The sequence below is a fragment of the Camellia sinensis genome, chromosome 1 (assembly GCF_055761805.1).
Source record: "Camellia sinensis isolate YWXY chromosome 1, ASM5576180v1, whole genome shotgun sequence".
NCBI lineage: Eukaryota > Viridiplantae > Streptophyta > Magnoliopsida > Ericales > Theaceae > Camellia > Camellia sinensis.
Genome location: NC_138961.1, coordinates 241,230,300 through 241,244,878, shown reverse-complemented (window position 1 = coordinate 241,244,878; position 14,579 = coordinate 241,230,300). Strand labels below are relative to the sequence as shown.

The 14,579-nt window shown below is 39.2% G+C and overlaps 1 protein-coding gene across 11 annotated transcripts in view; it reads left to right on the top strand.

The window, feature by feature from the left end:
* The window catches only part of LOC114267951 (inositol hexakisphosphate and diphosphoinositol-pentakisphosphate kinase VIP2-like), a 67,807-nt gene that overhangs the window by 16,122 nt on the left and 37,106 nt on the right, over window positions 1-14,579 (top strand). For all 11 annotated transcript variants that reach the window (XM_082924800.1, XM_082924823.1, XM_082924842.1 and 8 more), the window contains 7 exons: window positions 2,333-2,415; window positions 2,695-2,757; window positions 2,839-2,913; window positions 10,018-10,143; window positions 10,482-10,723; window positions 10,932-10,976; window positions 14,480-14,546. In XM_082924800.1, the coding sequence (XP_082780926.1) occupies window positions 2,333-2,415; window positions 2,695-2,757; window positions 2,839-2,913; window positions 10,018-10,143; window positions 10,482-10,723; window positions 10,932-10,976; window positions 14,480-14,546 (701 nt within the window). The remainder of the gene's footprint in view (window positions 1-2,332; window positions 2,416-2,694; window positions 2,758-2,838; window positions 2,914-10,017; window positions 10,144-10,481; window positions 10,724-10,931; window positions 10,977-14,479; window positions 14,547-14,579) is intronic.

Genomic DNA, 14,579 nt, shown 5'->3' with positions numbered 1-14,579 from the left:
TGTTTGTTTTCATTGTACTTCAATATGTCACATCATAATGATGCCTGATCAATGGAAATATACAGGGATATTGATAAATCTGAGTGGTGCTACATTCCATGGTACTTGTTATAGCCTTTGTTTTGCATGTTTCACATCAAAGGTTAGTTTAGGTTTCTATGTTTAGCTTTTAATTTGAGGTCGCTTGAGCTTCTTTTAGGCCAGAATTGTTACAGGGTCTTGGTTAGATTTTTGGAAGTGAGGGCACTCTCACGCTTATATACTGCGCATTACTTTTGTACCCAGGCTATGGGGGACTTCGCTTCACATCCTCTGTTACGCACATCATGCTCACTTGGCAGCACATAACACGTGCAGGCCACTTTTTGTGGAAGTATTCATGATTGGTGGTCCTTGTTTGTTTTGCTTGTGTTTCAGTTGGGTTCTTTCTGTATTCTGTATCTGCTTGCTAGTTGGGTTCCTCCTGCGATGTGTAATTTTTTAGGAGGATTTACGTGTAGGTCCTAATAGGTGGACTTATTATCCAATAGGTCTTGTGAGAATTAATGGCATTTTTCATTAAACACTATTAGAAAATGTCACTAATTGTTAATTTTCAGTGGCGGTTTGAAAATTGTCACAAAAAATGTCACTAATTATAAGTTTTAGCGACAGTTTAAAAAAATCATTACAAAAAAATGTTACTAATTTTCAACTTTTAGCGACAGTTTGAGAAATTCGTCACAAAAAATGTCACTAATTGTAAGTTTTAGCTACAATTTATAAAATCTGTGACAAAAAGTCGCTAGTTGTCAATTTTTAGCGACATATGCAAAAAATTGTCACAATTATTTTTATCAACGATTTTCTGGGACTTGATGGGAATTAAGTCTAACTATTAAGACCTATTATTAGTTTACCCATTTTTTTATTCCTAGTTTCATTAAAATAATGTTGATTTTTTATATGGTCATATAAAAATATTTTTTAAAACACTATTTAACGGATCACTAATGAGTCGTCTTGTAGTTTTTAGAAAAATGTTGTGTCTGTGTCCCATGTCTGTATTCAAGCTTCCTAGCTCACATTCTTACTCGGCTCAGGGATGCATGTCATTGTTCATCTCCAGAAGAAGGGATCTGTGGCCTTTCCTATAATTTATAGGAGATATACCAGAAGATTTTGAGGTCCAAAAATCTAGGGCAAGGGGAAGTTGCCATTCTCCAGAGGTCACATCCCCCAGTTTCATAGAGGGTCAGGCACCAGATCCATATAATGATTAGGAATCATTCATTTTTCATTTTTACTTTTGTAAAAAGTTGTGCAAAGTGGGAAGCTTTTTTATTTTTTCATAAATATATTGCTCATCTTTTAGGGTTGCTGAATCTACATCTCTAGTTATCTGCTTGTATACTATGGGACCATTAATCCTTTTTCTTTGTAGAATACATAATTTCCCATAGCCAAATTGATCAAGTATTAGCTTTGTATGTATAGGAATCTTAGATTGGAGAAACCATATTGTTTTCTGTTGTAATTTTTCCTCTCTAAAAAAATTGCTCATAGTTGGACCTCTTATTCTAGTACTCTGCTTGTATCCTATTACTGGGTAACATCAATCGTTTTCTCCTAACAAGATACATGCTTTGCTATAAACAAACTGTGGAAACTGACAATAATTTTGGCCATTCCATTTGTATCTCCCATATTTTTCTCGTGGGTTTGATTAATTAAATAAATGCATGGGAAGGCATGCTAGTATTGATGTTGCCACTTTTGAAAGGCATTATGAATTACAAGAGTTGTGGTGCTCTTTGTCAAAGCCTCAAGAGTGGAAGGTTGATTTGTGTCAGACTTCCTGCTATGTAATATATCTCGTTATTGAAGTCATTTTTCTGAGCATTTCATGTCATGTATTTGCACTTGATTGACATGTTATCAAAATTTTAACAGGCTCTTGGAAAGAAACAAAGAAGGTCTGGATACCATTCTGGTTTCTTAGCCCCATTTGCCCGTGTATACATATAGAATGGGTTGCAAATGGAAATTGGACAAAATCCCTACAGATAAAAGTAATGAGGAGTAAATACAAGCTGAGAGACTTGAACCTAGGACCTCCCAAAACTAAAGCTTTGAACACTAACAACAGAAAACTAGTTAACTAAAAAGCTTAGCTTTTGGGAATGTGCCAAGCAAATATCACTGTGAATTCTACCCTGACAAATTCAACTTGTAGGTTGTGGTTTTTCATTTGCAGTAGTGTGCAAACAACTCTATTAGCTTTCTAGTAAAGTCCAATTAATTTGCCATGATACTAATTTTATAGCTGCTTCTTTTCTCCCCCAAATTTTAGGTGAAGGAACTGGCTTGCTTCGCCTTCATAGTACATATCGCCATGATCTTAAGATATACAGCTCTGATGAAGGTCGCGTACAGGTATAGCTTCTGGTGTATTTTTTTGGTATCTTTAGTTTAATTTTCAATTGCTTTCCTGGTTTGTGCTCTAACTTTTCAGTCTATAGGAATTTTGATGATGAATTCCCCTTCGCCTCTAAACACTGTCATCCAAGTTTTATGTGGTTAAAGTCAATGCCATAACATCATTAGCTTGACTTTTGTGTTCTTTATAACTGACTTCATTTATTAGATATCTGTTGATGATCCTACTTGATTGGGACACAAGGCTTAGTTTGGTTTGGTTTGGTTTCTTGGCAGATGTCTGCAGCTGCATTTGCCAAAGGCCTCCTAGACTTGGAAGGACCACTAACACCAATCCTGGTACAGCCTTTTTGCCCCAAGGTTTTCTTTCTGCTTGTTGACTTGAGTATTGTATGACTGAGATGGTCTATTTTTTTGAAGGTTTCACTTGTTAGCAAGGACTCTTCTATGTTGGATGGACTTGACAACGCCAGTAATGAGATGGAAGAGGCTAAGGTTTTTTGTCCTTCTATGGCTATGCTCTGGTATTCATGTCTATACATACCTATATATATATATATATATCAGGTCAAAAATCATTTCTCATATATGGTAGTCATTTTCAAAGAAACTGTTCTATATTCAATTTCTGAAAAAAAAAAGATATTGGGGTAAAAGAAAAGAGAAGGTAGGTCTGAGAAAAAGGTGATGGAAGGAATCGAAGAACAAGTTTGTGCTATGGGCCTATGGTAGGGGTAATGGAGTTGTTGAGCGGTCAGAGCTGAGGGAAATAATGGCTGCCTGTGGCCATGGTGGTTGATGTTTTAGAGTTAGGTGGGTAGTGGTGGATGTGGCCACCATCAGCCACTAGTGATAGTGAAGAAGGAAAAGGTGGCCACTGATGGGTCGCCGGAGGTTAAGTAGAAGGATGTGGGGTGATGAACCTTATTTTCAGATATCAAAGAAAATATTAATGAGTACAGGAGCAGCCAAGATTGAAAACTTCTGGGCAACTATTTTTGTATCGGGACGATGGTGAGGTTGTATCGGGAGCTATCCTCAGAACTGAGGATCGAACAGAAGCTCATTATTATACAGATTGATGAAAAATCTAGAGGGAGCATAGTAGAGATTATAGAGAGGAATAGAGCGCATAGTTTTTCGTTGAAGATCGATTTGGGAGGAGTGAGCTGGGCTGTCCAAGCGCTTCAGCAGTTGGGGTCAAGCTTCAGAGGAGGATCTTTTTTTAGCAAGTATCGTAGTAGTTCTGCGGTTTTCTGGTTACAAAAGTATACAAATGATAAGGGTGTTTTTGTTGAGATGTCAAAATGGGAGGGAGGTATTAAAAAAGGCAACATCATTCTTCCAGCAGGGTATAATGGTCGTGGGTGGTTTCAAATTGCTACAATGCCTCGTAAAGTCATCGGCATTGACACCAAGGCAAATTTCAAAGGTATGGAAGTCAGGGCTGATTTCATAAAAGAAAAACTGAGCAAGAACGCAAAGGAGAGTTTTATGGATAGAAAAACAGGGGCAAACAGAGGTAGGAGTTGTGTTGATTTGTTCACTGTGAATGGGCTAGGTAGTTTAAAGAGTGATTTGGAGAGGGCTGTTGTATGTACAAGGTATGATTTTTCAAGTAGTTGGGTTCAAATTGAGAAAAATCTGAGCAAGTATTTAAAGATAAATATTGCTTTAAGGCCATTCCAACTCAATTGAGCTCTGTTCTGGGCTAGTAACATTGAGGAGGCGAACTTTCTGGGAGAAAAGGGTCTGAGATTCTTTGACAAAGGTGTGGCAGTTAGCTTGGAGAAGTGGTCTAACGAGATGCATGTTAAATCTGAGGTCATCGTTTCTTATGGAGGGTGGATTGCAATGTGTGATTTGCCTTTCACTCTTTGGAATGACCAGGTTTTTCAGATCATAGGTGAGAGATGTGGTGGTTTGTTGGAAGTTGATCGAAGAACCATTGCTCTGGATAATCTTTTTGAGGCTCGGTTAAAAGTCAGAGGATTCGATTTTGGTTTTCTGCCGGCGTTCATGGAGGTGAAGGTGGAAGGACGATCGGCAATGGTTCGTCTGAAAGCTTTGTCCAAGACAGCACGACGCCAAGTGGAAGAGTGGCCTAAGGTTTTCCGACTAGTGTCCACAGGCGATCCTATCGCTGCCGACATGGAAGCTGATGGGTCTGGAAGGACACGTGGAAGCTGGGTAAAGGGAAGTCGAAAAGGCGAAGGAGTGGAAGGGTCTGGCGGCAGAGTCGGTGCTGTAGTAGAGGTAGGGGGAAGACCAACAGTTAGGGGGATCAAAATGATATTGAATGGGCCACAGAAGGGTTATGATGGGCCGAATGAAATTCTGGGCTCAAGTGATTCACGAACTGTGGGCTTGGAGGGTAGTTATCAGAAGCCCACTTCTGTCTGTCCAACAGATGGGCCATTTTCTAAAAGTTCTAAGGAATATAATGGTGGGCCTATTAGAAGTGATAATCTCAAGTTAAATGAAGTGGGCCCAGTGGGTTATATGAGCGGGGCTCATATCTTGGAGGAGGGATTTAGGGTTGAGATTCAACCATTGGGAGCTGAAGTTCGAACCGATTCGATTAAAGACGAAGGACGACTACCTGGAGTGGGAGAGGTCCAACGACGATGGTCGTCTGGGTCGAAAGGGGGTGTCGAGGGCGAAGGTGATGACTATTTACAGGGGGCCAGTCAGGATCGATTAACGCAGGAGGAGATTCAGCTTGGTTTAGCTGATAGGGTGGATGTCATTGTCGAAGGTGAGCAGCGATTAGTGGCGGAAGGGGATGAGTGGGTCAATGAAAGAGGTGAAGTAGACATTGATGCTGAAATGCTGAGTCAAAAGGTGGATGAAGGGTGTTTTGATCCAAATGAAGTGCTGCAAGCCTTGAACATATATGGGTCTGGGTCTGAGGAGAGTTCAGAGTATGAATCTGGTTCAGGCCGTGAAGAAGAAAATCAAGGAGAGTCTGATCTCGAGCTTATTAATCTCTTTACTGAGAAGGACAATGTTGAGGAAGAAGAAATTGAGAAGGGCATATCAAGGAGGATGAAATTCAGGAGGTCTCTGAAACAATGAATCATGTCAGTGACTCTGTTAATCATGGTTTTACAGAACTGTCACCACAGAGAGGTCATGTTGTTATTCCTGATTCTTCTTCTCTTGGGGATGGGAAGGGGGTTTCTCAGTGTCTTGCTCTCAAGTGTTCTGTCAGGGGAAGGGTTGATAGAGGAGTCATTCCAGATACCTCTGGAGCCATGAGGGATGTTCCTACCAATAACCCTGTATCCTATAAAGCTAATATAAGTGCAGGCCAAGCAAATGATGTTCAGAAGGTGTTTCTGTAATACATTCGCACAAAAGTGGCTGTATTTTTAGTAGTATGAGGGATAGTGAGGCAGAGACAGAACGTTGGTTGATGGAGTTGAGTAAGTATGCGTCATGTCCAATTGGGGAGAATGAAGTACCCCATTTCAAGCATTTGCTTCAAGTTATGGGGCTATCCCTAGTAAGTTTAAATGGGAAGGGTGATGGTAGTGGAGTGAATAATAGTGTCACTACAGAGGAGAGTACTAGACGAGGAGGGGTTTCAGTTAGAAAGGGGGCCAGGGAGTTAAGGAGTTTGGGGAGTACAATTAATTATGAAAGGAGGCATGTGAAGGTTAGGGGTGACAATGACTACCAATGAAGATTGTTAGCTGGAATGTGAGGGGTTTGTGGTCCCGAAAGAAAAGGGGGATCATTAGGGATTTTTTGAGGAAACATCAACCTAATATTCTCATTTTTCAAGAAACTAAAGTACAGTCTTGTGATAGGTCTTTTATTAAAAGTATTTGGGGAAGTAGGCATAAAAGGTGGGCTTTTGTACCGTTAGTGGGAAGGTCAGGAGGTATTTTAAGTATTTGGGATGAGAGGGTTGTGTCAGAGTGTGAATCAGTAGTTGGTGAGTTTTCATTATCAATTAGGTTTTGGAATCTAGATCTCAGTGAGTGGTGGTTGTCGGGGGTGTATGGTCCAAGTGGCCCTCCTAGGAGAAAGGTTTGGTGGGATGAGTTATATGGTTTATTTGGGTTATGTTCTCCTAATTGGTGTTTAGGAGGGGACTTTAATGTAGTTAGGAAGGTCTCGGAAAAACTTAATGGGAATAGAATCAATAGGAGTATGAGAGATTTTGATGGCTTTATTAGAGGGTGCGAGTTGGTTGACCCTCTTCTATTTAATGCCAGGTTCACATGGTCTAATTTAAGGGAAAGCCGGGTATGCTGTCGTTTGGATAGATTTTTATTTTCTTTGGGGTGGGAGGGGGTTTTCCCTAATGTCAGGCAGGAAGCATTACTAAGATTGGTATCTGATCACTGCCCAGTGATGGTTGAGAGTTGTCCTTTTAGGTGGGGTCCGACTCCATTTAGATTTGAGAATATGTGGTTGGAACATCATTCATTTAAAGAGATCTTTGAGGAGTGGTGGAACTCTACTTCATGTCAGGGGTGGGAGGGTTATAGATTCATGAGTAAGTTGAAGGTGATTAAAGAGAATGTGAAACAGTGGAATAGGGAGGTTTTCGGGAACTTGGAATCAAATAATATCAGACTTTGTGTAGGATTGAGGAGATAGATACTTTGGAGATGTAAGGGAGTGAGATTGAGACATTGAGGGGAGAGAGGAGGGAGTTAGGTTTGAAATTGGAAGAGTTGACTCTTAGGGAGCAGATTTTTTGGGCACAAAAAGCAAAGGTGAAATGGCTTAAGGAAGGGGATGTTAGTTCAAAATTTTTTCATAAAATTACGGAGGGGAAAAGGAAGAAGAAATTCATTAAACGATTGGAAGTTAGGCCAGGTGTAGTGGTGGATAGAGAAGAACAAATAGTTCAGGGGATTTTTGATTTTTATTCTAATTTGTTTTCGGCGGATGATATTGTTAGGCCTGGGATAGATGGGCTTGAGTGGCAGCCTATTAATCAGGAAATTGCAACGTGGTTAGAGCGACCTTTTGAGGAAAGTGAGATTAGGGAGGCAGTTTTTGAGTGTGATAGGGATAAGGCTCCGGGTCCAGATGGGTTTTCCATGGCTGTTTTTCAAGATTGCTGGGAGGTGGTGAAGGGGGATTTGGTAAGAGTTTTCATGGAATTTTATGAGACAGGGGTGGTGAATTTATGCACAGATGCCACTTTTATCTGTTTGATTCTTAAGAGGGTTGGAGCCATTCGAATGGGAGACTTTAGGCCAATTAGTTTAACTACATCTCTTTACAAGATTTTGGGTAAGGTATTGTAAAAAAGGTTGAGATGTTCTGTAGGGGATACAATTTCTCATACACAGGGGGCTTTTGTGCAAGGTAGACAGATTCTAGATGTGGTTTTGGTGGCAAATGAGGTGGTTGAGGAGTATAGGAAGTCGGGGAAGGTAGGCATTGTGTTCAAGGCAGATTTTGAGAAAGCGTATGATCATGTAGATTGGCGTTTTTTGGATTTCGTGATGAATAAGAAAGGGTATGGTGAGAGATGGAGATCTTGGATTAGGGGTTGTTTGGTGTCTTGTAATATGTCGGTAATAGTTAACGGTAAGCCAGGGAATTGCTTTAAGGCCACGCGAGGGTTGAGACAGGGAGATCCTTTATCTCATTTTCTTTTCATTTTGATAGTAGATGTGTTAGGTAGGATGATTGACAGAGCTATAGAGATGGGCTTGTTTGAAGGCTTATAGATTGGTAGAGATAGATTGAGTGTGTCGCATTTGCAATTCGCGGATGACACTATTTTCTTCTCTACGGGGGACGAGTGCCAAGTGGCAAATCTTTTTTCTATGGTAAGGCTTTTTGGGGTGATTTCAGGGCTTAAGGTTAATTTAGAAAAGAGTAGGGTGGCGGGTATTAATGCTGACCCTAGACTGATTCAAAGTGTGGCCGATTTGATTGGTTGCAGGATTGAGACATTTCCTATGAAGTATTTAGGCCTACCACTGGGAGGTAATCCAAGAGGTGAAATGTTTTGGAATCCAGTGGTGGATAGGATAGGTAAGAGGTTAGAAGGGTGGAGTAGGGCCTTATTGTCCCGTGGGGGTAGGTATACCTTGGTTAAGACAGTGTTGAGTGGAATTCCTATTTATTTCATGTCTTTGTTCAAGATTCCGGTCAAAGTAGCAAAATTCATAGAGAAGCTTATGAGGGACTTTCTGTGGGAAGGGAAGGATGAAGGTAGGAAAGATCATTTGGTGAAATGGGAAACAGTGTCATTACCAAAGGAGAAAGGGGGATTGGCAGTTAGTAATATACTGGCTAGAAATATGGCTTTATTGGGCAAGTGGTTATGGAGATTCCCAATTGAGTGTGATTCATTATGGCATGCAGTTGTCAAAAGCAAATATGGGTTGCATGTTAATGGTAGGGACTCTCAGGTGGTTTCTAGGGGTAATGGGCGTGCTCCGTGGAAGTCTATCTCTCATAATTATCCAATTTGGTCCCAATTCATTTCTGTGAGGGTGGGTAAGGGGGATACGGTTAGATTTTGGGAAGATGTTTGGGTGGGTTCTTTGTCCTTCGCTGAATCCTATCCGCTTCTGTATAGAATTTCTCAATCTCATAATTGTTCTGTTGAGTCTGTGGTGGTTTCTTTGTTGGCCCCTCGTTCGTGGAATTTTAATTTTTTCCGGAATCTTCATGATAGGGAAATTCCTGAGTTGATATCTTTATTGTCAAGGCTTGAAAATGTTTCTTTGTCTCCAACTTTGGAGGATCAATGGTTTTGGAATATTCATTCGTCAGGGTCTTTTACTTGTAAATCTTTCTTGGATAAAATCATTGATATTCGGCATGTACCTCAGTTTTTGTTTCATAAGAAGATTTGGAAGGCATGTGTTCCTCTTAAGGTGAAAGTGTTTATGTGGATCTTGGTTCATGGGGGTACTTTGACAAATGATTCATTGCAAAAGAGGAGACCTTCATGGTATCTTAATCCTCAATGGTGCACAATGTGTTGTAAAAGTGGAGAATCATTGGATCATCTCTTTTTGCATTGTTCGGTGGCAAGGTTGTTATGGAATAGGGCGTTTGGTTTGGGCAATGTACAGTGGGTGGCTCCTAAAGGTGTTGCTCAAATATTATTATTTGATTTTCAAGTTTTTGGAAGGTCAAAGAGGGCTAAAGTTCTTTGGAGTAGTGTGGTTTTTGCAATCTCCTGGGTCATTTGGTTGGAGAGGAATGGGCGTATTTTTGAAGGAAGGAATAGGGATATAGACTATTTATGGGATAGAGTGAGATACTTGGCATCTTTTTGGGCTTCGGCGAGTCCTGTGTTCCGTGGGATCCCTTTGTTTTTGATCGCTTCAGATTGGGTGTCGGTTTGCTTTGAATAATTTGTGGTTGATGGCTTTTTGTTTTTTGTTTTGTTTTTTGGATGTGTTTTTCCTTTTTCCTGTTTGAGGATGCCTCATCCTCTTGGCCTTGTGCCTTAATAACATTTTCTTGTCTGTTGCTGATAAAAAAAAATGAACCTTATTTTCGGATCAACTAAATTTCTGTTCTGGATTTCAGAAATTCCTGATTGAAAATTACCTTGCTACTATTTTATTATCTTAGAATTTATTTCTTTTTATATTTCACCAGGCCAGGTTGAATGAGATCATAACTTTGGGAGCAAAGGAAGTTCATAGCAATGGATCATCTGATGCACCTTGGATGGTTGATGGAGCTGGACTTCCTCATAATGCTTCTGAGCTTCTACCCAAATTGGTAATTGGAATTTTAGCAAAGGTGGATTGATGCAGTGCATATTTTGATTTTTAATTTTAATTGGTTGATAAAATGGAATATTTTCTTGGAACCTGGCACAGCTTAACGGAAAGTGGTTGATTCCTTTTCCTGTCATGTAGTGTGGTTTTTGTTCTCATTATGCTGAATTATACAGTGGACGTTTCAAAGTTTTGTACTCTTTTCACCTCCCTATTTTACATGCTGTTTCTCTTCATGTCATTGGTTCAGTTCAAATTCCTTAATTGGAAAATAGAAAATTGTTCCTAATTTTGGTTATCCCTTCATTTTTTTTTTTAATAAAATATGTTTCAAAATAGGTGCAATTGACTAAGAAGGTCACTGAACAAGTGAGACTACTTGCTAAGGATGAAGATGAGAAGCTTGCAGAGACAGCATCATATGATGTAATTCCACCATATGACCAGGCAAAGGCCCTTGGTAAGACAAACATCGATGTTGATCGTATTGCTGCTGGATTACCCTGTGGGAGTGAGGGATTTCTTCTGATGCACGCTCGTTGGAGAAAACTTGAGAGAGACGTGTATAACGAGCGCAAAGAGTAAGTTTTTAAAGTATATAACAACCATCAGTCATCTTGGAATATTTAGAAACTTTCCAATATGATGATGACAGACATTTCACAAGAGTAGTTTTGATTTTGATCAGAAAAGAATTAATTATTGGAATATGTATAACAACATTGTGGATATGATTGATTTGACATAATAGACAGGCAATTTTGATTGACAATTTGGATTCACTTGCAGACGGTTTGATATAACACAAATTCCGGATGTTTATGACTCTTGCAAGTAAGTGATCTACTTGTATTTTACATTAGAAGCACACTATAATAAGTTCTATGTTTATATACTTTTCTAAGTTACCAATAAGGAACAAGAAGCTATGCACAGTTTGCAAACCGAGTTCTAACTTGTTCTAACTTGAATAAGATCCTCGGCAAAACTATCTTTCTTATTTTTTTGGATTAACCTCGGTAAAACTATCTTAGCAATGTCCTCATTGTGTTTGCAGGTTATTATTACTTGTCATGTTTCACTTTTTTATTCTCCATATGCTTCTTTTGAGAAATTGCCTGTTTTATTTTTTAACAGAAAATTGTCTGTTTTTATGTTGATTTTTTTAACTATTTACTCAGTTATATATATACATGTGTTTGCGTGCTTATGAATTTTTAATATACAAGATATTTGAACTTGCTGAAATTTTACCATAAATCATAAGATATGGTTTTTTATGAATTGGGTTTGTGGTTTTGTTGTCTGTTCATTGTAACAATACTTTTCTAGGTTCAATATTCTTTATGGTAAAAAAAAAGACTCACCTTGACTCAAGCAATCCTTAATTCAATTATGTGGGATCAGCTATACTGTCAGCTGCACCAATCTTGTATTGTTTTCTGCTCAAAGCCGACGTTTATAATAAACATGTGTTGTTGTGTATCTTTTTTCTGTCTCAATGCCTCTTATCCTTGTTCATTTTTCTTCTTGGGTGACATGGTTACAGCATGTTTAAAGAAGATTTTAATTGTTCTAGTGTATAAAATAAAAAGGTGACTCTTGTCAAGTAAGGGGGTGGGGAAACAAGATGTAGCACCCCATTTTGTGTTTAGCCTACGGAGTAGCCCTTTGCTAGAGGACTCTCTTCTCCCTTGGTATAGCAACTAAAAAGAGAAGATATAGGGCTCATGGGTTGATGAGTGGTGGTGTTGAGTTGGTTCAGCGAGAGGCCGTTCGGGGTATGCCTTGGCACATAAGGACATGTTCAGTTCTTTAGGTGAGTTGTGTGAGAGAGATTGCGGAATCCACTGGGTTTTATGATTGACAATTGTAGTCTCATGAATAATGTAGGCTCCAAGTTTTTTTGATGGCCGATATTGTGAGAATATTATGTTACTTATGGAAATATATTTTAGATAGATTGTGAATATTAGATTGATTGCATTTCCTATTTCAGATTAGGGTTAGGATTGCTATATATATTGGTTGTAATCTTTGTATTAGCACAAGTTGAATATATAGAATTATTCATAAACTTACATGGTATCAGAGCCACATCCGAAGCCCTATGTTTGGCCTTGATCATTCGAAGTCCTTCCTTTGTGTTCACATCTGTTGTTCGAAGTCTTCTCTGGGCTTCTCCGAAGTTGCGAAGGCCTCTCTATTCTCTGGTCTTCTTCATAGTCGCGACTTAGGGTTTGTGGATCTCTTTGGTTCGTGGGTCGCAATCAGCTTCAGTCATCATCAGCAACTCGCGATCAGCTTTAGCCTCCTGCTTCATCGCGACTCAGTCTTGGCACTTCTGGTTCGCGAATTCAGTCCCTCTGGCTTACAAACGTCATCGTTGTGTGTCTGATTCATCATTGGGTCATCTGCTTCGATCCTCTGATTTGTCTGGCTTGTACAACTCATCTGAGTTCATGACCCATCTAGTTCATACTCACGACATCTTTGGTTCATATATTCTCTGGTCTGAAGTAGCAAAGGTCCTCTGATTGGTGGTCTGAAGTCGCCATATTCTGGTCTTGGTCTGATCGCTATTGCGACAAGTATCTCGTCTCCGTCCATCGATCTTTCACTTTGGTTTATTACACTAGAAGCTCCTTAGTTTCCTGTTTAGTATACTCTGACCCCTAGCTTGGTTATTGTGGTCTATTTTGGGTTTATTACATTTTGAACCCCACAACTTTCTAGTTACTAGCCTTTGATCTCTGGTTTGGCTATTTTGCTTTATTACAATTAGACCTTAGTTTTCTGGTTATTACGATAGTCTCTGTCTTTTGATGAGTGTGCCGTCTGCCATCAGAGAGGTCATTGGAAGTATCATTGTCTCAAGAAGGGATGTTTGTTTGCCTTGTCTTCTCAGTAGTTTCCGATCCAGTTCTGCGCCCCTTCTCCGAATATTTTTCAGCTTCTTGTCGGTTCTACTGCATCTGCTCCGGTTCCTGATCCTGACTTGGCTTCCTTAAGAGCTCAGATTAATCAGCTTCAGCATACACTGTCTATCTCCCGGCCTTTCCCATCTGCCTCCATAGTTTCCTCCGTTCATTTAGGTTTACTTGGAACTTCTTCAGGTATCTCTTCGTCTGTCTGGATTTTTGACTCTGGTGCTTCTCATCATGTAACTCCCTATCTCTTCTTACTTCAAAATTGTTCTCCGACCTCCTTTTACTGTGATAACCGCAATGCTATTTAGATTGCACATAATGCTGTCTTTCATGAGCGAATGAAGGACATTGAGATTGATTGTCATTTTATACGTCAGCATCTGCGGTCTAGCTCCATCTCGCTTCTTTTCGTCTCTTCGGCATTCCAACTTACTGATTTCTTTACGAAGACTCACACCACTGTTCGCTTTCAGTTTCTTCTTGGCAAACTCTCCGTGTTTTATGCTAAAACATCTTGAGTTTGAGCAAGGGTGTGAGAATTTATGCTACTTATGGAAATGTATTTTAGATTGATTGTGAATATTAGATTGATTGTATTTCCTATTTCAGATTAGGGTTAGGATTGCTATATATATTGGTTGTAATCTTTGTATTAGCCCAAGTTGAATATACATAATTATTCAGAAACTTACAGATATATCTTGCCTGTTTGCCTGTGGATGTAGGTGTGATTGCTGAACCACATAATTTTTGTGTTATATGGTTGTGATTTGATGTTTTAGTCATCAGCAGCCTCATCAGTAATATTGTTCTTGTTCTTTTTGCCATTATTTCCAATTCCTACGACCCACACTTGCCAAAAATCCATAGGTATCTAGTATTCTGATTCGTAACAGGGGTAAGGCTGTAGGGGGTATGCCTTGGCACATCAGGACAGGTTCACAACGTGCACATTCTTTAGGTTTCATTTGAAAGGGTCACTAGTAAATATAGTATTTCATGTTATAATTTGTATTATTTTTTTGCAGGTTTAATTCTTTTTTGTTGCATTGCATTTTACACCTTATGCAATTAATTTTGTTCAAATAAGTTAATCATCTAATAAGGAAGTTTGGGTTCTTATTTGATGCTTACTCTACCTTATCCTTGCTGCACTGGTCATTATTTTGGTTTTGTTAGAATAGTTAGATGTTATTATGTTATTAAGTTGAGGGTACTATGGTCATATCATATTATAATGTGTGTTCATATAAATATATGCTACTGGTATAGGGTTAATTAATAACTCTAAACCAATTAGTCAAAACATCTTCTCTTCTCTCTTTCTTCCTCTCTAATCCTAACCCTAACCCTAACCCTAACCCTAATTTTCACCTGTTTTGCATTCTAACTGGTTCCATTGGACAGATATGATCTCTTGCACAACGCACATCTTAATTTAGAAGGGTTGGATGAACTTTTCAAAGTTGCTCAGGTAATCAATATTTTTTTCAGATGGAATATTGTT